This window comes from Vanellus vanellus (genome assembly GCF_965231255.1).
Source record: "Vanellus vanellus genome assembly, chromosome: 2".
NCBI classification, from domain to species: Eukaryota; Metazoa; Chordata; class Aves; order Charadriiformes; family Charadriidae; genus Vanellus; species Vanellus vanellus.
This window is the reverse complement of record NC_138906.1, coordinates 126039898-126067462: the sequence shown is the minus strand read 5'-3', so window position 1 is coordinate 126067462 and position 27565 is coordinate 126039898. Positions and strand designations below refer to the sequence as shown.

General features: G+C 37.5%; 1 protein-coding gene across 1 annotated transcript in view; it reads left to right on the top strand.

Moving 5' to 3' along the window:
* The window catches only part of ST18 (ST18 C2H2C-type zinc finger transcription factor), a gene marked incomplete at both ends in the record, with an annotated part of 157513 nt that overhangs the window by 86153 nt on the left and 43795 nt on the right, over positions 1-27565 (top strand). The window contains 5 exons of the mRNA XM_082499226.1: positions 13387-13493; positions 19837-19891; positions 21745-21775; positions 23433-23491; positions 25144-25308. Of these exons, the coding sequence (XP_082355352.1) occupies positions 13387-13493; positions 19837-19891; positions 21745-21775; positions 23433-23491; positions 25144-25308 (417 nt within the window). The remainder of the gene's footprint in view (positions 1-13386; positions 13494-19836; positions 19892-21744; positions 21776-23432; positions 23492-25143; positions 25309-27565) is intronic.

The window sequence follows — 27565 nt, the reverse complement described above, 5'->3', positions numbered from 1 at the left end:
AGAAAAAGACGTTTCTTGGATGCAATTCATTTCACCCTGAAGTAGATGTATTAAATAAGTAAGATGTATCACACATCTACACAGCAGCAGAAATGCCTGCAGGTTGCCTACAGGCTACCCAGAGACTATGGGATGCCAGCGGTAACTACCTCAGAAATATACATCTGCATTTCAGGCACGTAAAGTTAGGGAGGTGAATCCTGTCTTTCCTGTCCAGCCTACAAACTGGATTTGGTTTCTTCTTGTAGCTTGTCTCCACATGAACTTACTATTTCTCCCAATTTCATACAAGACAAGATATGAATAATATAATATGCCTTAGACCAAAAGTTTCCTCTTGCATATACACAGCATTGATGAAATTCAATGTGTGCTCAGATATTAATAGAGAGCAGAATAGCAAAACTGAATATTGCTGTGCACATCTGAGGACTGAATTTTACCCCCAAATTGTGTTATTTGCAAAAAGGAAGGAGGAAATTGCCTGCTTTGTTCTTAGAAGTCATTATATTTCCCTTCAGAAAAGGGTTTCTTTTCTCAAAACTAATTCTTAAAAAATAAGAAGAAATAAGCTGTAAAGGTTCAACAATATACATTCATTGGAAAATACACTAGAACTTTCTACATTAAACTAGTTAGATTTTTTAAACACCTCTGATAGAAGAATTTCCAGACTCAGCTCCACATTTTCTTTTTTCCATTCATCACTACTTGGACTCTGTAGGCACTTTTAGGGGTACCTCTGTGATTTCTCTCTCTCCTCAGGCTTTCAAGACTCTGTTTCTCAAGCTTGAAGGTAATAGAAGGATAGGTTACATGATGGTTTTGTGCTATTTCTGTGGGAGGTTATAGTGATTCAGTGTTTCTCATGCTATCAAAAAATACTTGCAAGCTTTCAGTTCAAAATTTCAGTTACTGTGTATACTTTGCATAGATTTCAAGTATTTTTTTTCTGTGATTGAAGATATTCTATGACAGAAAATTTGACTTTAGAGAAACATTTATCACACCCACAGCTTTAGCACACAGGTTTGTGTTTTTTCAAACAAATCTTAATCTTTTAAAGCTCCGGGGACAGGTTCTCAAAGTTTCTTCAGATCAAGGCAAAGTGCTTAAACTGTATTTCTAAGTGGGCAACTCAGAATTTCTTTGGGGATCAGAGCTGGATGGAGCTCCACTAAGCTGTGCTAACCCTTATGTAGTGCACGGTCCCTATAGAACAGCATGTGGATATACTAATCCTATACTGCCCTAATCTATACCATGGGAGGCACAGGTTGACCTTGAAAGCAGGGAGCCATAGCTATGTCTCTGACAGTCCTTCACCTTTTCATACTCTTTCCCTGAGGGGAAGATAACCACAGTAGTAAACTCTGCTGTAAGATTACGCTTAGCTTAATTTTGTAACAGTGAGTTTTACAAAGGGTTAGTAATTATGTATCTCCAGTAGCACTTCCACCGATGAGATTCCAAGTCAATGAAAATCATGCCCAAAATTGTGAGCATGCAAAGTTCGTTATGGTATAAATTGACACCAGTTCAATAAATATAACCCTTGAGACTGATTTAACATTTATCCTGAAAAGCTTAACCTGCTCACATATATATAGTCAGAGTTTTCTTTCCCACAGCCAACATTTTAGTAAGCTATCTTCTTAAATATCCCCAGCACATTTTGAATAGAATGAGAAAATAAATAGCCCAATGCTATTTATAGCAACAACATTAGTAATACCACTTATTTTTATTGTTATTAATGTGAACAATGTGCTACTGTTTTGTGATCACAGGGAATAATACTGTAATACTGCAGAAGTGCAAGTTGCTTTCCATCAATGAGTGCCAGGTTTCAAAAAGCAAATTCAACATTGTGGATACCCTTCAGGTCATATAGCTTGCTTCCCTATTTATTGGTGGGGTTTTGGTATTTATTTGTAGTTGCATGATGATCCCTGTCTTTTAAATTTAGAAGTTGCACGGCTATTTTGATGGTATTTTAAAAGTAATTAAGGTTTTAAGTAGGCATAGTACGGAAGATATGATTTTTGGCCCTAAAGTTTTCAGAGACACCATTTGGTATGTCTCATCCCTCCTGAACATCCAAGAGGGATCCCCACAGTAGGACTATTATTGACCCAATAGGGTATTTAGAGAAGTTGTCTTCAAGCATCCCAGCTCTTTCGGTGTAGAGCATGAAGTCTGCTTCTAATAGAGAGCTGGTAAGCCCTGTTACTGACAGAGTTCCAGTTAAGCGGACTGCATCCCAGGAAAGGGGGAAACTCAGTCCAAGGGTTAGGTTGTCCTGTTCACCAAATGGAGAGGGCACATTGCTGGTTTTCTTGTCTGTGGATGAGGAAAGCATCTTGAGAACTCAGGAAAATACAAGCCAGTAGTATGTGAAGACCTTGAGTAGAAGGAGAATGCCCATGCTATCCCTGAGAATTTATTTTTTTTATCATTAAGAGGGAGTGTAGGAAGAAGGAATAATCTCTCGAGCAGAGGGAGAATCTGAGACAAAACGGGCATTACATAATAACAGTTTTGCCTGGCCAGACCTGAGTGATCATAGGTTTCTGTGAATCATTTAGCCCAGCTAACGCACCTTCAGAAAATTCACTTTCACATAAAATTCTGAAACCAAGCAGGAGAATTGCTTCTAATAGAGCAATAAATAAATATCTGCCTTTTAAAAGACCATAACCACACAGATGACATTTTGTCATTGCTCAGAGTGTCCAAGGTTGTCAATAGAGCTTGCGCAACTTAAGGTTCCTGAGAGAAAGAGGTGGTTCTCCGCAGTAATGTTGAAAGGAAAAGTTCATTTCCCAGATGACTGTTCAAGTGATCTCTTGAAATCCCATGGCATTTTTGGCTTGATATTTTCAAAAGCAAATTTATCATATTCTGAGGTGCCAGTCCTGCAAGGTTAATCTGGACCTGGAAAGCTGAAGTTTCTTCCTTTGTCATCATATTCAGAAGATCGTATTTGTGCTTAGATTCGTCAAGTACCATTGTCTCATGTGACAGCTAGCAAGGAATTCAGCCTCAAATAACGTCTTCATGAGCAGGCCTGGTGCAGATACAACTGTAAGCGGTTGAGCTTATTCTCACATAATGTACTCTGTGGTGTCCCTGTGGTGCATGGTGAAAATTTACTTTCTCTGCTAACACCTACAGATCTTACCCCAAGGAATTCTGCTCAGATCAGGGAAATCTCCATACAGACAATTTTCGCATAAGAACATGTTTTGAAGACACTGCTTCAGTTATATGAAAAACAAACGTTTTCTGATTGTTAACCCAAACAGGACTTGAGCTGGGGAAGCTCTGTCACAATGCCCATCTTTAGCCATAGTCTTCGTAGCCTCCCATGAGAAAGCTGGAATTACTACTGGTGACTAACCATAGGTGCTCGCTGCTGCTGTGGAGGAGCCCGTGCCCTTACTTTCTTGACAATAAAAGGAAGTTAGAAGTTGAGTCCCCTCCTTGTTATTAAAGTTAGCCCGTCTAAATACCCCTCAAGTTTTATACAGTCCTTAAAGAGGATGTGTGAAAGTGATGTATGAGGATCACTCTTGATCTTACACAGCTATAAAGAATACGTCCTGTTCACCCCAGCTAGAAAATGATGTGTTCTGTTTACTTGCTATCGACTTACCTTCTAGAATTATGTGAAAACATTAGCAGGTTACTGAAAGCCTTAAATCATTGTCTCATATGTGTTTGCCATAAAAATAATACAAACTCTTTAAGTGCATTAATTTTTGCACTATTATCTGTTCTACTATCTGTTCTACAAAAAGAATACTTTGTAAAGAAGTTTTCTAATTCATAAACCAGCGAACTATAAATAAACATTCTCACCCAACAGTCAGGTAAGAGAAGCTGGATAGGTACACAGATCTAATCTTCTTTATATAAACTATTATGCAATATTACAAAAGATGAATTTTTATTAGTTTTCATGTCCTTAGATTTCTAGTCTTGTTGATTAATTCAGTAACCTTGAGAACACAGTGTTGGCCTGAAAAATACAGTTGTTTCCGTGAAAAGAGACAAGGGAATGGAAGGAGTTTTACGTATTTATTTTTTTAAACTGCTTTGCAAATTCTTTGCACAACAAACCTCACCGATATGTAAACAGGACTCTAGCTACTGTGTTTGTCCACAGCTAGAGCTACAGATGAACACAGTGTAGTTGTGTGATGACAGGAACAGCTGACTCATTAGTAGAGAGCAGTGAAAGGTAATTAACCCTGGGAAAAGTACAGCTGCCATGCGAGCTGTTCCTTTCTGTAGGATCTGATTAGAAATTAGTGTTAAACCACTGATTCTTTAAAAAAATGTCATTGATAATTCACTTTCTCTCTCAGGTGTGGCCCCTAAAAGGGGCCTAGGATAGAACTAGTGTACAAAAGGTCTTCTATTTAAAAAGGCCTTTTTTGAGAGAAGTACACACCTGTTTGGCTGCTTCTGGACTTTTCTTAACCATGAATATTGCCCCAGCTTTGAATGTTGTGAGGACACCCTCCAAGTCTATGGGCAGCACAGCAAATGCATTGTCAAAATGATTTAAGGAAGAACATTGTTGGTTGCCATAACGGCGCCTTTAGTGAGGCTGATTATTTGAAAGTCACAGCTACTACTTCTTGCATCAGGACATAGTTCTGATGCAGAATGATGCAGATCCTTTCAAAAGAAAACAAAAACCTGTCTCCTGGTGTAGGTGAGCACAGCATATAAAAAAAAGGATTACGCTCTGAGCATGAACGCCACCCCCGCGCCCACCCCTCTGCCTGCACACATCCTGGCGTTTGAGGTGCCAACAGAACACGCAGAACCCATGATTTAATGTGACACCCAAGCAACAAGCCAGCCTATTACATATATATTCAGACAACTGATACAGGCCTACTTAACAAGAATGATGCAACTATCAACTAAAATAGCAGAATTTCATGAATGTGATATTGGAATTTCTAAACTGCTGTTTATTATTTACAGCTGTCATACCCAAAATAGTTTTAAATCATCTTAATTTGTACGATCTTCTGGCCAGGACTGTATCTTTGTGTACCTGCGTGATTAATCCCGAGTGTATGTGACTGCTTCCACATGCAAATAGCACGTATTATTGAGGTCCAGGAGAGTGTTCTGGTTGTTTTCAATGGAGCCAGGCTTACACTAGGGAGCCTGAAGGGAAACTGTGTTTAAAGTGATAAAGTTTGTAAGATGTCATTCCATAAGAAGATTTTTTTCATCTTGCTCAACTCAAATTTACTGTGATAGGACAGATAATGAATTAGTATTATTTACCAATATAAAAAAATATTACAAAGCTATGTTTCTCTAGCGTTATTTTTAACTCAGTATTATTTAGTGGTACAACGGGCCGTTTTCTCACCACCCACCTAATATGTTCACATTGAAAGAAACTTTTCTCTTTCAGTTTCTTTTAAATTAAATACAGTACTCGCTGTGTAAAGTATTCGAACTTAATGTTACCACAAATATATATATATACACATTCAAATTTGTACATATATGTATTTTGATATAGGTACACACACCTTATTGGCATTTTCATTCAAAGCAAAAACATTCAAAGCAAAACAGTTAATTTCCTAGGAGAATATTTCTTTTTATAGGAAAACAAGTGAAACAGATTTTTAAGATAAAGACCTGACATGCCAAGAGTGCAGTTACCTCTGGATTGCCTAATACGTTAAGAGAGAAGAGAACAGAAATGCATTTTAAATTATTTCACCATTCATCATGCATTAGTTAGTACCCATTCTTCTCAGAATTGTCCTTTTTTATTTGTTCATTTTTTCTTAGTATAAAAGCTTGAAGAGAAAGAGGAAACATTTTTTTCTTGGAAATCCCAAGTAATAGCACACTCCTGAAGTATGGGGTTGAGTTTCAGAGGAAGTGAAAGCATGAGCAGGCTATTAAATTGATGAACGCAGGAGGATGAAAATAATATTAACTACCTTAAAGCATGGTTAGAAATGCACAAAAGCACTTCACAGCACTCTAGGTCGTTATCCTCATTTAGCTGAAAGGTGAAGAGACTTGCTGAAGGTCACAGAATAGATCAGTGGCAGAGGCAGGAAGAAGAGAGTTCCAGAATCCCATTTTTTCCTTTTATTTCCTCTATCACGGTGCCTTCTGTTTATGCCTATGAGAGCAGACAGGAGTAATTTTGGGAAATAACCTTTGCCCCTCTCTAGAATCATAAAAGGCCCTGAAAGGAGGATTTAAACCGCCATTCCCGGTGCCACTGCAGCTTAGCAGAACTTTGAACAGACTGAGCACCCTTTGCCTTGCTCCACTCACCTGATCCAGACATTTGCTAAGTGAAACCTTTTCAGGCAGGAAGTCCGCCCCCGTGATCATTTGAAATGCACATTTTGATATCTGACAAATATTAGTCAATATTTTCCTCATTTCGAGTTTCAAGGTAGCATTTTTGTTCTTGGTTTATTTTTCCCTGTCCTCTCCAGCATGTTCCCCGGACCTTGAGGGCAGTGCAGCAGTGCGAGCAAGCCCCATTATCTTTAGCAGTTAGGGTCATTACAAGTCTTTTAGATGGTGGCAGACTGTACTTCACGTGGCACTCTTGAAGTTAATGAACATATGTGATTTGCATGTTGAGGGAAGGCACACTTCTTCCCTTTGTGTGACTTTCCCTTTCTTGGGACATGTCTGTCATGCTTAATGAAGAGAGCTTGTTGTTTAAAAAGGGGAGGGTGAATGCATAGGGTATCAGAGTGGTAGTTATATTTCTTTCTATAAAAATCGTTTGTATTTTTAGTTCATTGTTCCTTTTGACTCCGTGTCAGAGAATGTTCAATGAGCTAATTAGCCATGGGTTTTGTCCAGCATAAGAATTGCGATGTCCTAATTCTGGCTATTAAATCGGCCCCGAAACATTTGGCTGGAACAGTCAGAAATCGCAGGGATGGCATACAGTAACCTAGATGAAGCCTGCAAGTATTTGAGAAGCGACCACTTTTACCGATTCTAATCAGCTCCAGCACTTCTGCAGAAGTTCAATGCAACCACAACAGCACCCCCATAAAATTGTCCTTCAAACCCATTGACGTCTAACCAGCTTGCTGGAAACCATGTAACAGCACAAGGACTGTAAAAGTGGCGGCTAAACACCAGGCGTATGGCGATACCAGCACCGGACCAGAATCTTCCGGATGTTGAAGGAGGCTGTAACAGAGTCTTTAAAATACCACCATTCATTGCACTGCTCTTAGTTATACCCATCTGCCTGCTGGGACGCCTCCCAGTGGCTTCAATCCTGTGACTACCGAGCACCCCTTCTACGTGCAGAGCACGGTCATCTTTTGCTGAAGTCAGTATCGGTCCCCCCCCACAGAGTACCTCACAACAGAGATGACTCCATGCAGGAAAAGTCATCCGGGCTGAAAAAGAGTAAACATGTTTCAAAAGAAAACAAACCCTGTGTTCCAGAGTCAATGACGCATGCTCTTTGAACTTTCTTTTAAAATTGCTCTGAAATCATAAGGTTGTTATGGTGTGGTTTTACTCTAAATAATGCATATCATTGTAGCACAGGCCTTGAAGTTAAGTGGCTACTTTAATGAAACATAGTTACCATAGTTACCGCAGGAGAACAGAGAATAACTTTTAGTTCTTTTGAAGCTATGAATTAGTTGAAAAAGAGGAAAAGGAATAAACAAGCATGCAGAAGTTTATTATTCAGCGTTTCATGCCTGATCAACTCTAAAAAAGAAAAACTCCCCAGACTAGGGCATTAACATTTTCCTGCTGAAATCTATAATTGCCCATCAACAAACACAAAATCACATTTCAGCTCTTCGGCATGTCTGTTTCCATGTTTTTTTTTCCTGAGTCAGAGAAGAAACAGATTTTTCCAAAGTTCTGCTTTCAGCATTTTGTTAATAACTGACATTTTACAGCATCTTGGTTGCTAAAAAAAACTAATGTCCTAAAGGCAATAATACGTTGCTATACACAACTCATGAAATCTATGGTCTGGCTCTATTATTCATTATAAAAACTATCTTAAGGCTGATGAGAGGGAAATGAGAATTTATCATAGTGAAGGTGTCTTCTAGGACCAGCTTCATTGTTTTTCAGTTTCACGTTGAGATGTGCTCTATCCCTGAAGTGTTAATGGAGGTCACCGCTGTTACTCTCCTTTACTGTGTCAAAGCAAAGGAGTTCCTACATAGTTGACTATTGAGAAACAAAATGATGTTCTTTCCAGTATATCACCTTCAGCTTATGAGCCTCTAGAGCAGTGGTGATTAACAGGACTTTTACAAAGTTTCTGTGTAGTTACAAGGACAGCTTCAATCTTCTGTCATTTTTTTGCATTAGCTATGATTATGCTTTTACCACCAAAATGCATTTATTTTAAAGGTAACAATACAGACTCAGAGAATAGCTTATGTTTCATCTATATTTATCAGCACTCACTGTACATTTGTGTCTTCATTACCAGGAAATATTAAGGGACATTGTGCCATCTATTCCTGTTTACAGTTTATTATGCAGAGATAGGAAACACTTAGCATGTAAAATGAATGTAGAAATTATTCCTGGATAGAAACACGGACATTTCCCACTCGTTGGCTCTTTCTCCTCCATCACCGGATCAGAGTGTAATTGTCAGTAATCAGGCCTGCTTGCTGCTGATAAAACCACTCTGAATGCTAGCAGCCTTCTTTGTGTGATGACTCAATTATTCCAGAAGTGCCTCATCAAATCTGCCCCATCAGCTGGGCTAATAAATAAGGAGAAGAAACTGGCCCCCCAAAGCAAATTATAAATCCATTTGCATTAACCATTTCGCTGGTCCATGATCTAGGCAGAAATAAGCATGGCAGATTGTGTTAAGCTTATTTGAATATGTTTATAATGTTTACAGCATGCAACCTTTTTTTTTTTTTTTACAAGGTGTTGGAATTATCGGTCATGAATAGCATCTAAATGCAGTTATGTTAATTACAGCAAAGCCTCAGGCGTCTTTGAGGGATAGTTTGTTGCTTAAATCAGGTGAAAGTTAAATCCTTCTGCTAGGCAAAATATGATCTTGCACATGGCATCGGTATTACTTTTGTGTTTAAAAGAGAGGATGAGTGCAAGGGATGTGTTTTTACAGGTACCAGAAGGACAACCGCCTGTGTTACAAGGCTGTCTTGTACTGGTAAAGTGACGTCCTGCTCATCTCAGGGTAGAACTAAGTAAGATAAAGTTTAGCCTTATATTTGGGAAACAAAATGACATAGCTAAAGCAGCAATAATTCTGTTTCATGTGTACTCTGCACTTCATAAAACAAGTACAAAGAGGAGTACTCTGCCCCAAGGAAATTCCTTTCTGAAGCTCAAATTATATAAAAATGATGTTTCCGGACAACCTCCTTCAGATTTCCAAGACTGCCCATGTATACTGCAGTGAGGATGTTGAAGTGGAGCACGGGAAGGCCAAATGAAATTAATTTGTTTACTCATGTGCTGAACATTACACATGCACTTAAGGGTCTCACTGAGGTGACCGATAAATTTGTGCAGAGCTTCATATGTAAAGTTATGTACTTCAGCCTGTCCAGGATAAATATCTAACTGCAGTCCAGAGGTCAATATAGCTTCACTCATTTGAAATGACATCTTTTGCTTTCGTGTTATTTTTTTTCAAATACTAAATATGTTGGGTCATTTTATCTTGAGAAAAAGAAATCATCCTCACTGTAGAAACACTAAAAATGTTCAGGGATCATAATGGAGAGCACATCAGATTTTGTTTCCTTAGCTGTTACTTCCATTCTGAGTTAATAAATCACTAACTGTTGTGATCGTTCATTTTCGTATTTGCAATATATCAACCAGTGATGTGGTAAATTAGAGAAAATAAAATTCATGCGTTGGAAGTGATATCTATTATGCTTAAAATAAGTTCTTAGGGGTCTTTTACAGATGTAGTGCAGCCTTGTGTACTGCAATTCTGACAGAGAAAACAACCTCAGACTTCTAGTGAGACAAATTTTACCTGTAGAATTTGTCTTTTCTCATTATTAAATCCTGAAGAACTCTCTAGTAATCTGACCTGAATGAGTGGACTTTTCCCCATAAACAATGGGCCAACAAGAATAGTTGCATGAAGGGATTTGTCACACACATCTGATGATGATGATCGGGACCCAAACAGCAATTCACGTCAGTATCCCAGTATGACTCGTGGATCTCAGTAGGATGGCACTTCAGAGGCAGTACAAAATCATGTTGCACTGGAAATGGCTATAAACCAAAGAGCAAATTCAAAGGTTCCAGGTGACTTCACTAAACCACCACATTGACAAATCAAGCAACTCATTTATTCCATCTTTGTGAGTTTATAAAGTTTATTATTCTAGTTGAATTGAGGTGATGGTTGAAAAGGGTGGAGGTTTTCTTTGTAGGCTGGCAAACTTTAAGTTCAGGATTAAAAAATTCTGTTCAGACATACATGGAGTTGAAGTATATGCATGATTTGCGGTCTGTAAATCCTTTTGAATTCCTTACTAAAACGGACAAATGAGTTAATGCAAGCTATGAATAGAGTTGGCCAAATGAAGATTTGTGAGTGATCCCACCAAAGAACCTTGCCTGCAAATAAATAAGTTGCTTCTACCTGATTTCCATCAACAATGATCTTACCATCAAGGCCGCCTATCGGCAACGTAGATAGATGTTCTTTATGGGTTCTTGAGGCTGAGATCTTAATTTTCCAGTTGGCATTGCAGACTTTTATCTGCACTTCTTGCAACGCCTCAAACTTTGGCCCATGATTGATTTTATAATTCATAAAATCTACTAAAATAAAGTGTTTCTCAGTAACTTATACAATAAGATCTCGATGTTACTGTGAAATCAGCACTAAGTCGTGGTTGCTACCTGAAGTATCAGATCCCAGCACTTACATTTGAAATGTAATTTGCTCCTTGGACTGTGGACAGGGGTGACGCATAGCTTATATTCCATTAGGGGTATGTCACATCCCGTGACACAGCATAATCCTACACACCCTGTTTATAACATGACAGATGCATGACATTGTATTAGACTTTTTATGAAACACCCAATCTTCAAATGTGGGTACTCACCCACGAGTCAGCTGCATGGCAGCCAGCACTCTGTTGTGTGAAAGAAGTAGAAAATAGCACATTTATACTTACTAACCAGCAACTTCTGTTGTAATTAAACGGAGAAGAGGGGTTGGGGTTTTGTGCTTTATATAAACTCTTGCTTTTGTCCTAGTATAACACTCTTGCTTTACAAAGATAGCTGATGGTGTCGTAGGCAAGGCAGATGGGAATAAAATAGCAAATGGCACTGCCGCATGGAGTTTTCCAGTACAATTTTAAAACCTCCCCCCCAGCCCTGACCCAGCCCCGACCCTTTTTATTAAAAGGAGAATTTTCAATGTATTACCTTATTATGTAAAGTTAAACGTGAAAAGTTTTGTATATTTTCCTGTCCTTTGTGCACTTTTCCAAGTGGATCTCAGCTGTGCTGCCTTAACTCTCGGTCCCTTAGGATGAGAGAGACAGCAGATGGGGTTAGGGCAGAGGGCTGATGCTTCTGACAGCAAACGGCCTGGTTGTTGAGTGGAAGCTGTGAGCGTCAGGAAGCTCCTTTTCCCCAGAGAACCAACTAACCACTGAAGAAAGTTGAAAATGAGCCCTTTGAGAAACGCTATTAAAAGTAGTAAAAAATTGCAATTGTGCAGATGATGTGCTGCTGTGTGGTTATTCGGATGCTAATGAGTTTGACATTAGGGAACTCAAAGGGTTTACAGCTACTCCCTTATGTGATTTAGTTCTTTATTGGCAATCTTTGAGAAAATAAATGAAAAATATATTGCTAATAAATACATAACATGATAGGATTTTAGACAAAAAGCCACTAAGTTTTAGGGTTTAGAAAGGGCTTTGTTCACCATTGCAGCTATTCTCAGACATCTTTTGTTTTAGGTTAGTGTGTTTTGAACAAAGAGGAAAAGGCAGGTAGAAAGCTTGAAGACTCCTTTTGTATTTTTTCATGGGTGTTGAAATAGAATAATGGGGAAAGAGGCCTTGGAGGATAAACAACATCTTTTTCCAGTAACATATTGGATAGAAAACCGCTTAGAAAATCTTTTTGGTACTGGCCTGTTTTGCTCTGTGTTTTCTCCCTTCTTTATCATTGCATCTGGTGTCTGTTTTGCTACTTGATAAAAGCTTATTTATTTTAATTAAAAGTTATTGATGGGATGCAACTAATATTCTATCTATGGAGACTCAAGCAGAAATTAGTTACTCAGTAAACTTTAGCTTCCCTGAGAATCTGTTTAGAGTGAGCATGTTCAGTTTCAGAAACATAACATTACAAATTTTACTGACCAGACTTCATCAGACATCATTAAATGAGTAGTTGAAGTTTCACCTTCAAGTTCCAAAAGTTCATCTGCAAATTTGGTCATAATTGGAATATGTTGAATGAATAGATCTTTTTTTACTAAATGAACTGGGTACTATTTGAAAAGGACCTCTGAAGTTGCAAGTGATAGTAAAGTTTTTATATTTGGGTCACTAGTGGCAGGAGTGAGGCTAAAATAAAGCCTGCCTATAATAACTGCTCACAGTCAGATTTTCCCAGGTTGCAAGTGCCTACAACTTTAAGTGTTTGAAGGATTCGGGTATTTATTATTTCTGAATACAAGACCCTCAGTATTGTACACTCAGATATACACTTCTCCAGCTCTTCTTCCCTCCCTGTTACTACTGCAGGAGTTCCCTCACAGAAAGGAATAAAAATTGAGCATGGAGAAATGTCAAGGATTTCCTTCTCTTTGCTTATGGTGAGAACACTATCAGTCTGCCAAACTTTAAACTCTGATATTCAAAATCAGAAAAAAATAAAACTGAGAGTATTTCTGCTACTATTAAAATATTTTAGAATGCTTCTCTTTTATTTCACATCATGTACTGAACCGTTCTACTCAGTCAAAGGCATTCTGATGCAGTAAAAATATTTGACTAAGGATTTCTACCTATAGAAACTGCGGCTTTTTGTCTGTGCAAGAAGAAAAACTTTTCTAACAGCAAGTCCGTTCCATAAGATATCGGAAAGGTCATTAACAATATAAAGAAAGTACCATAACAAAAGAAAAACTGTTATTCTTTCTGCCTTTCAGAAGCATCATTGATGCCTCTATACCACATCTTTGAAAAAATGCACAAGAAAAAAATGCACCTAGATTATTTGCCCATTTAGTTTAAACAGTGTCCAGTTTCATCTACATTTTATTTAGTATAGCTGGGTTTTGGTTTTCTTTTGTTGTTTTGTTGTGGTTTTCTTTTACAGAGAATGAATTTCAGGATTATCTGCTAAATTGGGCAAGACATCTTGGGCTGACTGAAGAATTCGGTCCTTTGGAATCTGCACATATTTTCACCCGGAAACACGCAAAGGTGGGACAATTTATTTACAAAAATGAATGTGAGTCAAAATATATCTCTATATTCGTACTAGAATACTATGGGGCTTCACGTGTAGTGTCTCGTGCATTATGACTATTTTTCTCGCACAGCATCTGCTGTTTTAAGAACAGCAGTCTTCAACAATCAGGTATAACAACACTGAACTGCTGAAAAAGATATAAATCTTTGCAAACACCTAGAAATTCTAGGTTTTAAGTTTCAAAACTACACTCTATTAGCGTTACATACTGACAGGAACACATCTTTGAATCTATATGACTCCAGGAGTGAGAACATATTTCATAATGCACTGCTTAAATTTAATCTGAGGGGGATAGCTTATTTGTGTTTTTATTTTTATAACACTTATTGTGGTTTTTTATCTATACGTCACTTGGGTGGGATATAAACTTTGGTGTATTTGTAAAAGATCTCCAGGGGTCCAAGCATTCTTTTCTTTTTGAATATTGACACTTTCTTTCTCCTAAAAAAATTATATTTAGTACATAGTAGCCCATGAAATAGCGACAAGATATTGAACTACATCATCAAAAATAAAAATTCAAGAAAAAAGCCTCAAGAAAGTAGGGTCACACATCAGCTTGTGTTGAGCTGCATCTCAGCATAGTAGTCTACATAATTTTTCTCTAAATTTAAAAAGCTAGCAGTTGCCCCTTAATTTCATAAAGCTGTGACTCTGCCCTCTGAAGCCTTGGTAAAGCAGACTAATAGAAATACTTGGCACACGTTGGTTACCTAAGGGAATAATAGAACTATTTGCTGTAGTCGTTTGGCAAAAGGACATAAACATATGGCTTTGGTTTATATTCAGCACTGCCAGTTGTGCAAAGTTGCATGGATGAAGTATACAACAGCAGTGACAACTCAGAAATCAGAAGTGAGAATCAGAATAAATTATCCTCATTACAAAGCTATTCAAGCTTGCCTCTGATTTAAGGTTTATTTTGTCGCTGCATATTTTCAAGTAGTGACTTCAATATAAAAAACATCTACTTCTCAAAAATATTTATACCATTCAACAGCGCTATAAAATGCCAAATTGTTGATGATTTATATGTGTTGTAAACATACTTTCAAGTTTGCATGCAGTAGATGTACTTACTTATTTTAATTCCTGAGGAATTAATATATCTGAACCAATTATTTCCATGTTATTCAACTTTTTCCTAGAGAAATCAGGAATAGAATTTATGTAAACTAAAGTAAAAGTTTCAGAAATAAAGATGAGATGACTCCTTCGTTAAGAATAAACAAAATCACAAAACAAAGCATATTGTCAGTAATAGTCTTTAAAAACACCTACTTTGTAAATATTTTTTCTCCTTCCTGGCCATGAACATGTTGTTAAGAAAAAGAAATAGAAGAAGAAGAAGAAGAAGAAGGAGAAGAAGAAGAAGAAGAAGAAGAACAAGGAACTTTAAACCACAGTACAAAAAATGTTCCTAAAAATTTTGTCTATTTTTTACTGCCAGTAATAGAATATATAAGCTTTATGTACTTTTCACCCCGTAGTTCTCAAAGTCAGTCTGCCATTAATTCTTCATACTAAAAAAAGCTATCGTAGAATATCAGAAAGATGCTCTCAGAACAAATATCTACAGAGACAGCAAAACAGTTTTTTGTATTTCTGTACAGGCTGTGGGAAATCTTCTTGCTTTCAGATTTATTAAATTTTTTTTTTTTTCTTTCTGGCAATATTGCCTTTTAACGTGTTAGATTCTTAAATGAGTTATTGAAAAGAAATGTTAAAACATGAGTACCAAAAGCACTGAAAAGCGTGCTCTGAGGGTATTATTCATTGTAGGGAGAGGCACACATAGTGGCAAGTCACTTTGGGGCACAGTACAGCACAGACGTGTCTGTAGTGCTTAGCAGGGTCGGACTTCAACTTTGAAGTTTGTGGCTTGTGTTTGAGACTTGGGGGTGGATTTCTGTGCCTTAAAGGTCATCGAGATTATGCTTTTTTCTTGGCTACGTTCATTAGTCTGGTGACAGATGTAGGTGTTACCTCTATACAAACTTGAGCAGTTTACATATTAAAAATAGTAGAGAAAAGCTATTCTTTTTTTCAAACCTCTCAAAATCAGTTAAGGTTTGTCTTAGGGAAGTTGTTTGCCAAGTTTCATTTTGAAAATCAGATGTAACTTTTAGTTGGAAAATCACAACAAAATGTCAACTTTTATAATCTTTACCTCTAGATAATCTGGTGATTTCTTTTCTCTAGCGAGTTACGCAAAAGGAAGCAGACTGACACTCCAGCAGTGTGAAATCCACTCCAGGAAAGTCAAGCTTGTACAAAGAATATGGCAGAAGTTAGGAAGTGTACGGCTCTTGCATTAACTCTTTCCAGGAGTTGGATTTCACCCTTACGTATCTCAGCAGCACTGGCTTCCCCAAGTCAGAGTTTATTTCACAGCAGTGTGCTGTAAAACTATCTTACCAAGATAGTTGTATCAATTGAGTTTCTGAAATTCAGAATTAAAAATGTGCAAGTAAACTGAAATAGTTGTTATTATTACTACTGTTATTGTTATCATTTTTTGCACGTGCCCTATTTTCAGCTGTTAGTCATGTTCTTGGATCCCATCACAATATCAGTACATGCACATGTGCACTGATAGACTCCAGGCACACAAAAACCCAAACTCAGAGCCAAATCCCGATTCTCTCGCTCAGGGAAGTATTTCCAGGTGCTGCTCTCGAGTCCGTTGACTGCAGTGGGATGGTACAAACAGAAGTAACATTTGGTTTCTGCAGCCAGGAACTCCAAAATAGTTTGCTCAGAAAGTATGCTTGCAGCTATTCCACCAGTAAATTCATCTGGAGAAACACAAATACCCTGCAGCAGTCACAGAGCGAGTTACTCCAGTTTCAGCCAAGCAGAATTTGAGGTATCGTCGGTGACTCCAGTCAGTTTTCTGGGATCTAGTTATTGACTTACCCTGGGCGTACTGATGGGTTTTAAACTCATCAAATCAGAGAATCTAAGTATAGGACGCACAGATAAACTGCAATTAATTCCACTGTTCGCTTGTCGTTATTTCTGCGAACTGTGCCTTTAAAAAATACAGGACTGCAACTCCCAATAAAATTTTCCTGGCAAGCACTTAGATATTAACCTGATGGTCGTGGCGATAAAAAAATTAGTAGTAAGTCATCATGTGAGGATTTTGTGCAGACATGACCACTCCATTTATCCCTTATGGCTCCTTGTCTCAAAACAACATACCTACTGGAGGGAGGGCTGACCGTCCTCGGCTTTGGGAGCATGAAGCACTTTCCAGAATCCCTCAAACCTTTACAGTACATGTCGGTAATAAGATATGTCTCTCAAATTAACACCTTGACAACAATTACCTCTAAAAGCTTTGGATGGAATTTCTCACTTAGAGTTTAATTCTTTTGATGTTCCATGGGTGATTTAAAAGTTTGGATACTTCTTGCTGACCATCTGTGGCTGTAATTTCGTGAAAAACAATCAATATGTAGATAAAAATAAGAAGTGAGAAACTTTGTTTACTTTTTTTCTGTATCAGTCAGTCTCTGAAAGAACTACCTAAAGATATTACATTTAAATTTTGAGCAAGAGAGGTCTTTTTGCTGACACACTTAGAATATTTCTCAGTTTTATTCTGTTACTTTTGTATAATTTTCAAGTTAATGCAAGGGACTTTTTGTAACTTAGGGTGTTTTTTATGCAACACAGACATGATGATTATTTCAATATGTGGTATGTGCCACATATTATAGTCCTATAAATTTTAGGTTTGAGTTGATTAAACATCTCTCATAGTTTCAAGTTATTACAAGGAAGGAAAATCAATAGAAAAATCACCTGGATTGATTTTATTGTTGCTTTTCACTCATTGTGCAGTTTTTAAATATTCATCACAATGCAACCTGCTATTTAGACCAAAGTAACTGCTGTTCAGTAGAAGCAGTGGACACTTTTTGTTTCATAATTAAAAGAGCAGCACTGTGATTGGTGTGGTATTTATTATGAAATGATGACAAAGGAGTACCAGTGGTTTTAATAGTTTTAGCTTACAGGAGCTGTTGTTAATTTTGTCTGTAGAGTTGCAGGTGAAATAATGCACAGTGGATAAATAGTCTATATTGGTTTAACTGAACATAATATATAGTGTGTTCTGGAGTTGTTTGTCTCAATAGACTATAGTAATCAAAAGTAATGAACCTATTATGTGCAGGACCTTGGAGAGCATAGAATGGCAGTAAAAGTGTGGCACATAAAAGGTTTATTAAAGGAAATTAAAGTCCATCATTGCCACACCTGCTCCCCTATTATAAGTCTATGGCAGGTCAGTGCCTTCAATCACAACTCAGCATCAGAGAACAGAGCCATGTTTCCCATTACCATTGCAGTCACATTGCAAAAACTCGTTCCCCAGGTTTTAAGGATAGTAACAAGTAAAGGTTGCCATCAGCCCCACTACGTAAACACAAACCACTTATGTTGCTTCTCTGCTAATAATCAACATCGGATGTAAATTTAAACAGAGAAAAGATATCATTGTCTGTCTTTGAGATGTATTTTGTTCAATTTATACTTTCATTTCAGATATCACTAACCCGTGTTGTAGAATTAGACTTCTTCAAGTACACGAGTACCCTTTTCAAATGCTTGTGGTCTCTCCTGAAAATAGGTATTTTGATTCCAGCAGCTGTATGCAATGTGTAACCATATATAACAACAAACAGAAAAAAAAAAAAAAAACAAACAGGAAATTATTTTCTCCCCTAGAAAGGCTGACTTTACTCTTTTTCTTTCTCAGGACAATTTTGTCATATTCTGCAATAATCTTTCAGATAAGAACTTCAAAACATTTCAGTTATCTGAGTCATATAAAGCTAAAAATAAAGCAACCTCAGATATTCAAACTCTATAAATGGAAGAAGGCACAAATCTTCTTGCATCTTCCCTCAGTGGGGCAAATCAGTTCTGCTTATCCTGTGAAAGGAAGAGTGAAATAATAGACAGGATCTTCTGTTGACATTGCTTTTTATCTTGCGACCTTTTGCAGGGAAAGATGCCAGGCATAGGCAACTTCTGGTATCCCAAAATGCATTTGCCTATTGCCCAACACAGTTATACAAATCAGATGCTGGTGTCTGCATTTATTCCTGCATATTGGTCTGCAGAAGCACATGGGAGTTGCTTCGTCCACAGTATGTTTGATCATCACCATTTCAAAAACAGGGAAATTGAGATTCAAAGCGAAGATAGAGAGCAAGATACTACCATAAGCTGAAGAAGAATTCCAGAGTTCCTGATATTTTGCCTAGACAAAAATTCCTTCTGAGAGTCTCTCCCTTACATAAAAAATTAAGAGTCACTTTTCAAAAGAAGAGGAGTTTTTCTCCCTGGACATGGTCAAAATTACACTGTTGTACAATCTTCTGCATGTCACTGCGGCTCTTCACACCAGAACATGAACTCTTAATCCTTTTAACTTTCAAGGGTTTGTAATAAAATCCACGTGTTGAAAACCTGCCCCTATAATTATGGGTCTGGGCCAGATCCAAGACTAGAAGGTGCATATTGCCAGTGCTGTTTCAGATGTAGCCAAAAGTGTCATGAGGCCAGCTGATCTTGAAAGGTCGCTCTTATTTCAGTTAGGAATCTTAAGGCAACAGCTGACTTTCCGGGGGTTGGCTTTTTTGGGTTGGGTGGGTTTTTTTAACGTGAAACACAAACCTGGACAATACATTCTCCTCAAACCCCATACATATCTGTAACTGTCTCTTTGACCAAAACTTCTGTAAGAAGTAGTTGATTAAGTGGTGAAGTATTTCAAAGCTGTACACGTGCAGTTATGCCCGTTCAAGCACGAGGGTTTCACGTTTTAAGGAGGAAGTTGTCAGAAATGCAGGTTGCAACACAGCTATTAAGATATGCTTCAGTCGCAGCAATAATGCAGACTACCTGCAGGCACTGTGACTTTCTGCGACGTTTTCTTCCAGGAGGTGGATGCTGAAAGCAGTAGTCATAGAGCACTGCTGTTTCTAACCTTATGCCTTCAGCTAACACCTGTAGACTTTGCCATTAAACCTTAGAGTCACTCATAACCATCACTTTATTAAACAAATCTGTATCATTAAAGGTATCTCCTAGGTATTTACTAGATATTCACAGATGGCTTTTTATCTCTTTGACAAGATTAATAAGGCATGATTATTCTTCTTCCTATTACTGTCTAGCCTTTGGAAATGTGAAAAAAAAAAAAAGCATTGGAGACTTTTTTTTTCTCAATGGCAAAAGGAATGAATTAAAGACTTTGTGTTAATATTACAGATGGATGCAGATGGGGAAAATAAAAAGCTGCGCACACGCTCAAAAGGAATCAAGGGTGAGTTAGCAAGCACGTTGCACGACCCTGTGCCCAGCACACCATGAAATATGATAGTTCCTGTGCACAGTCCCTAATGTGCAGTAAGAGAGTGTGTAGCTTCCTTAGGGCTGCTTTTTTAATCAAGGCAGGACACAGACTGCTGGCGTTAAGAGCCACAATGTTATTAGCTATGGTTTAAAGAAAAGCAGAAAAAAATCTACTGTACGCTATTTTCTTTGAGCTATTTCTCACAGAAAATAAAGGTTATGCTTTTTATTATGCAAACAAAGATTTTCCATAGGGAGCAGAGCTAGACAATATTGAAAGGATGTTTTGAAAATAACTTGCAAAACTTTGTCTTAGCCAACTGAATGTTTTACTGTCTATTGCCATTAATTATCTGTAAATTAGCTGCGTAAATGGTCCAGAAGTAAATTTACTTTAATCAAAAGGTGCAGGTGTAGGCGGCAGAGGAGAACCCTGTGCTTTTTTTAAGTGCTGACGCTGGTGTTTCATTTTGCAAAGTTTGACATAGTTGTATTTCCCAGCTATTCCTCTCTTTTTGTAAGGAACAGATGGAAATGCAGTACTGAGAGATAAACAGGCCCTTAATGATCTCAACATCTGGAAAACATGATTGACTAGCAATACAGCCCTTCCAGGAAAATAACTTTTTATTTTAATTCGTAACACTATTTGTGACTCTTGATAACGAATGAAAAATGGAGATACTTAAAAATAAATGTCAAAGTTTTGCCTGCCCTGTGAACATTTTTCCTTATGCCTATTTTCAGAGGTGCAAAGCACCTATCCTTCACTCTGATTTTGCTGTGAATTGTGCACTCTCGGGGTTGTGCAAAAACAGACTAATTTGATTCATTGTCACAACTTAGTAATTCTGGATTGTTTATATTGTGCCTTCAGCTTCAAGTTGTGGTCAGAATGAAAAATTAAAGTGTGCTTTAGCTTAGCTCTCTCATTTCAAGTGACCAAAGGGGTGAGAAGTGGTAGACTTCACTTAGGATAGGACAGAGGAAGGGGGTGGGAGCGCCACAAACTACCTGCAGACAACAGGATAAATACAGACAAACCTTTCTAAAAAACATAGACGTTGTCATATGAAATGTTTGACACATCCCTCAGTAATGTTCTCTGAAATTAAAAGAAGGCTTGAGCAGAGTTATTGAATAAGGAAGGTATTCGCACCTCAGCATGAGAGCGTGTCTTCTCTGTGGTCAGGACTGTGAGTTAACACAGTCTATCTGGCTTAGCAGACTTTAATTGCATTTAGTAGGGGATTCATAACCTTTCCACTCAAAAAGCTAATAACACATTTTTAAAACTCATGGATTTTCTTTCTCTGTATTTTTATACACATGCACACACATCTATAGGGATTAATATATCAGGGACGTTTTTCCAGAAGTGGGAACAACAAGAGTTGCCTGTGCAATCTGTGTAATCCTTAGAACCACCTGTTGGCTTTGTCAATATGCTGTATATCCTGTGTGGGTAGGTATTTGTAAACATCAGTCTTCATCATTCCGAAATTGAATTAAAATTCAGAAAAAGCAGAGATTTGTCATTCTATTTTCAGTAAAAACAAGTGCCTTCTCTTTTATTTTTTCTTTTTTTTATTATTGTTCCATTGAACATCATATTCCAGGTTTTACGCATCCTAAAAAAGCTGTGAGAATTATATGTTCAGTTAACGCCTGCCACTAGTAGCTACAATCCTGTGGTTAGCATGAAATAATCACCTGTGTTTTGATAGCAGCTCCTCTGTCATCACAGATAGGCAGGTGCAAGGTTGCAGACAGAACAAGTCTGGAAGTGTAAACTAATTCATTCTTTCCTGCTTTTATTAACAGTTCAAGTGGACTCCATAGCTCAAGAACTCAGGTAAGAACTCACATTGTTTATTTTTTCAATGTTATTTTCTGATTATTTTGATAAATTAATACCAATGGTATTGCTGTAAAATAGACAATCCAGCAAGTCATACACTACGTAAAGATTTAGCAAAGATCTGACAAAGGGTACTTGATGTATATTCACTTAAATATACCAAAAATAAAAGCAAAATGTTAGCAATAATTATGCAAGCATGATCAAAAGTAATGCAAAGTGGGCAGGATTCGGATATGCTGTCTTTATGTTCAGCCTGTGTCAGGGCACAAAACGAAAGAGTCTAGTTTCTGATTCATCTTCAGTCTTCTTTTTCCTGTAATAAGTATTATGGTATTTTGACATCTGAACATGCTAAGATATATTAAACTTTATAAGATTTTGCTAGATGGCTTTTACAGAACTGATAGTCTCTGTATACTACTGTGAATTCTAAATGCACTAACAGCTCATTCTTCCTCAAAGACTTGCCGAGGTTCCACATTTTAATGAAGTAGCAGAGAGTACTTTTCAAATTTGCATAAAGCATTGCAGTCCATTCAAAACCATAAATTCTGCAAGGATATTTCAGATCACCAATACTCTAGTAGAATTTTAACATTACTACTTTAATCTTACTAATGTGTGCATCAACTCCTAATAAGTGGTCCAAGAACTTAGAACAAACCCTGGAGAGACTGTTATATTATTCAGTACCAAATCTTCAAAAAAGAACATGTACCATCATATTAAAGTCTTCTCTGGGACAAGTTCACTCTTTATGTCCCTCAAGGAAAATATTTACTGTTAGCTGCAAATTCCTAGCACTATTAATGAAAATTACAATGGACTACAGCAATGCAAACACTGAAAACATTATTGCAAAACCCCTTAGGAGTTTTTCTTAAATTAATTTATTTTGCCTACATTCACTTTTCATCACATGCTACCGAGCTGCTTTCTTAACCACAGCAGGCATCTGAAGTATGTGCTTGTTGGTTCATCCATCTAGGGAACAGAAACATCATCATGTGATTTATTTGATCAATCAAAATGCCACTGTCTCTTAAGATAGGACATGAAATATATGCAGGAAGTTATTTGCAGTGAAGACATACCATATTTTAAGGTTTTGTTTTATAATACAACTGAGGACATTATAAGCTGCTTATAGATATTCCATGAACAGAAGCAGAGGCTAACTTTTTGGATAAATTATTTGTGGTGAGTCACTCATTCAGCTCTACTGTGAACCTCATTTTTCTGTATGGCTTCAGGTTCCTGAGATTTAGTGCTTCTCCTTTTTCCTCTGTGCATCCCTAATTTATGCACCAGAAGGATGCATTAATCCGAAGAGGCAGTCATCCAAAAATGAGGACGGTCCATGTGTTCCTAAGAGAAAAATGTTTGAAAAATAGAGAATGTGCAAGTTTCTGCAACATCAGGGAAGCTGTAATTTATGCATTATCAATTACTATAGCTTTTCCCAAGTAATTTTGCTTTTCCCTGTGAAATACGTGCTATTTTAGGAAATACTGTGTAACAGATTACTCTCTCTGACAGAGGTGTGGACTACCTCCATAAAGAAACATACATTGGTTTAAAACAGTGAGCTAAACAGCCAACAAAGCCATTGCCTAGTCTGTAACTTGGTATTTGTAATTTCTACTAGGACCAAATTCCATATTAGATATCTCCACAGTCAAGTGGCTTTATCAACATACAAGTCAGGTGATCAACTTTTATGAATCTATTTGTTTATGAAAAACTAGATGAGGAGAATGACAGAGCACTGGCACAGGCTGCCCAGGGAGGTTGTGGAGTCCCCTTCTCTGGAGATTGTCAAGACCCGCCTGGATGCAGTCCTGAGTAATGTGCTTTGGGCAATCCTGCTTTAGCAGGGGAGTTGGACTAGATGATTTCTAGAGGTCCCTTCCAACTCTGAAAATTCTGTGATTCTGTGATTCTGAGAGGCAGGGGCTGCCTTTTGGAAATGCAGCCTATGATCTGCGTTCCTATTACCCATACCCATATTATTCTGGAAAAACTATTGAACATTCCTCAAGAATTAAAGACTGAAATAGTCTGTTGTGTTCCCTGGATACCGATATTGGAACCACTGTCTTTTCTGACCAAGGTTCTAAATGCTGTGTTGGCTGAGAAATTTAAATCCACGCTTAATTAATTCCCCCTTTTCCCCTGGCTTATCCTATCTGACAAAGCACTTTTGCACTCCTTATTGAGTTTCTGTTACAAAGTGCCTTGGGATACTTCTACATGAAAGGGACTACATAAGCTTACATGCTCATATTGTATTATTATTAGTTTTGTAACATTGATTGGTTCTAGAGCATTTGTTAGCCTTTTCTTATTCTGCAAGTTGTGCTTCACAAAAGTAGAGAATGAAATAAATTGAAAGCAAAACAAAGAGTTGTGATTAGCAATTAGATGCAATAATGCGTTAAAATTTCACTCTTCTAAATTTCAGGGCTTATAGCGTTGCTTAGTGGAATTCAATGTTAAAAAATTTCAAGACAGCCGAGATTTCACCCAGAAATATGGCTAACAGTTTTGCTATCATCCACCTTTTCCTCAGAAATAGGATCACCTTTCTGCATAAAAAGTGTATTTTCAGAAGAACACCACCTTAAGGGCAAAGCTGGGGTTTAATTTCTTTCTGTTTAGTAAAATAATTAAAAATTCTCTTGCACTGCAATGAATTCTCAGAGGACAGTACTTTTATTCCAGATACACAACTCCTATAGAAGTGTCAAACTTGTGCTGATTTCATGGGATTATTTTCATTAAGGAAGCCCAAATTTCAATATCATATAAAGAATTTTCTTTATACATGAATATTATTAATCCTGCTGTGTTATTAGTTCGGAGTTATAAGACTTTTTTTCTTTTTTTACTATATCTACTCTATATGCTGTAGTGTTGAAGCATAATATGCTAAACTTAATAAGTCCTTCAAAACAGTTGTTTCTCCTTCCAGTCTTAGTTATTTACCTACAAGCAACATGGTATAGTTTTTCAGTTAGGAATGTAGTGCTATGGTGATTTCATTGGTAGCTAAAGTACCCACAAGAAAGGGTGAATCTTTTGCCAGAACATAAACACAGCAAAGCACAATATATGGTAGAAGCCAGGAGATCTCTGTCCCATACATTCAGGTTTGAATCTAATGCTTTTGGGCATAAAATTTCTCTTGTGTCCATCTTCTGCAAGAAACAGAAAGAAGAGGTCTTCTCTTAGATGATTTAGTCATGGACCACTGAAAGTACCAGGACCTTCAGCTGTGTTTGGGATTAGAATGAAAACCAAAGGGAAGTGAGGAATACTGGTGTGATGTATTCTCATTACTGTGTTCTGTTTAACAGATGGGCTACAGTACGATGAACCATCTGTAGGTTATGGAGTGGCATCTGGGTCAGACCAAGGAAGAGCAAATTGGATTGATCCAAGCATGGGATTACAAAAGCATAGATCGCTTTGGCTAGGTCCATACCTGAATAGAAAGGGTTTCTTTTCTGGGTTAGATACAGGTGAAATCAAGTCTTTCTGCCTTCTGTCACTAATCATTAATGAAGGCTCCACAAGGCACTAGTGTTTCAAGTCATGGAGAACAGTCCTGATCTTTGGTGGGAATAGTTATTCTTTCCCTTACTCTCCGTGGTGTTGAGTCATTTCTTCAAAAGGACCATTTCTTCAAAAGTAAAGACAGTCACCTTTTATCTGGAGATGATGTGAGACATTTTAGATATTCAGATAAGTTGAACTGTTCAATGTGAGTGTGTAGAGATACGAGTATCTTGAAATTTTTAGCAGAGAGAGAAGTAATAGAGCAGAGCTGTCTGGATGCCTCTTCGAAAGAAAGAGTAACTGGGTGCTTCACCCTTGGCTGCTGTCTCTTGATTAGAGGGTGAAAAAACAGCAGAACAGCCCTGCAATTACTGATACTGAAGGTTTGTGTTACTAAAATATGTTCCTTAACTTTATCCAAAATATTTAAGAGGTACGTCAATATAAATAACAGTACTGATAGCATACTAAAAACATTTTGCTAACTGAAATAGTTATTACTTATTCTACAATCCTGAATATTTTGCTGGTTTCATCTAAATATTGGTAGATTATATGTATCCAATTATATCTGAACATCAGAGAGTAATGAAATGATGGTGGACAGTATGACAGAACATGATTTGGCCACTTATGAAAAGTTCATAGCATGAAAGAAAAGGGCTGTGCATGCCTCACTGCATTTAAAAAGGAATGATTCATTGGTAACTCTGTTTTGGGCTTCATAAAATAAGCAAGTTTTTAAGAAGTGTTTGTATGAAATGAATGCAGTAGTCTGGCAGATGACCTGAGAAAGAGGTAAAAGCAGTACTTAGACGATGGAAGAAGTGGGCATGTGAAAAAAATCTGACAAAAAAGCACAAAGATGTTACTCAGTAAGAACTGGGATTAGGATTGATTTGTCTAGCTATCACCTTCACAGTACTCCTATCCCATAGTAGCAGTTAAAAGTGAAACAGAGACTGAGAAACCTGTTTGTTCACAGCCTGCATCTGGAAAACCTGTCAGATTTGTCCTTTGGGCTTGGCTTCTGTTTCCATAGGAGTTGGTCATAGACTCAAGATTTTCTGGAAACTGTTGGGGAAAAGCACATTCGTCATAATCCTGAATAAGCACATTTGGACTAGAACTGAGGTGGACTCTTGTGTTTCTTGCAGACTCATCTGTCTCCCATTGGCAGAGTGTGTGATACCTTTGCGGTCATTAATGTGCTTTGCTGTAAAAAAGTGTGTCCCTGAGTCCAAGTAGACTTAGTAGTAAATGCTAAAGGAGGATGGTCAGTAGTTACATCTACTGCCAGGATATTTATACTGATTTTGTGTGGCCATGTCTGAACTTGAGAAGAAGTCTTTTTTTTACAATTGAAGAATGGGTGTTGGCAGCATACATTCCCAGCTCTCCTCCCCAGTGTTCCCTATGATGGTAACTGGCTGGGACAGAGTGTGCCAACTTGTCAGTCAAAGATTTCTGCATGATACACCTAGATTGGGCATTTCACTTGAGACAAAGATCTGTGTCACGCTGTTTCTATTGATAACTGATCTTCAATTAAACAAAGGGCTTTTTCTTAAGAGTACCTATTCCCAAGGTCTGGTAACAAAATGGTGCATTCTACTGCTTACTCTCTAGCTTGGAAAAGGAACTTCCTCCCTGCCCTAGTCATTGTAGAAATTGTCATCAATCATACTTACTCAAATTCTCAGTAAATCTTGTTCATGTCTTGTTCTTTTCTGACAACACTGTTAGGTTCTTAAGGAATTTAGGCTGGAGTGATAGTCAGTACTCTCCTCAAAGAATCTGTGGAAATCTCTGTTTTATACTAAGGAAAAATCATTTTGTAATTGATGTTTGATAGAAAACATTGAATAGGCAAGCATAAACAAGCACTGAACAATGAGTACGTTATGCAGTTTACTGTGAGGCAAAGGTAAGTGTACACTGGTCACAGAACTAATAAAATAATAGTGCTGGAATTCTCCTGTCCTTATTATTATATCCTGTATGTCAACCATTCTCATCATAACTAATAAAACAAGCATTAACGTAAATTGTAATGGCAATCAAAATTTATAGGTCTGTCATGTCTAAGGTCCTCCCTTGTTTCCTCCTTCATCTTCTAGTTCCCCTCTAATTAGCCATCAAATTGTGAAAATTGCAGTGCTGTCATTCCTCACCTACCTTTACTCTGCCTCTCCCTCTCCTCTCCTCTCCCCTCTCCTC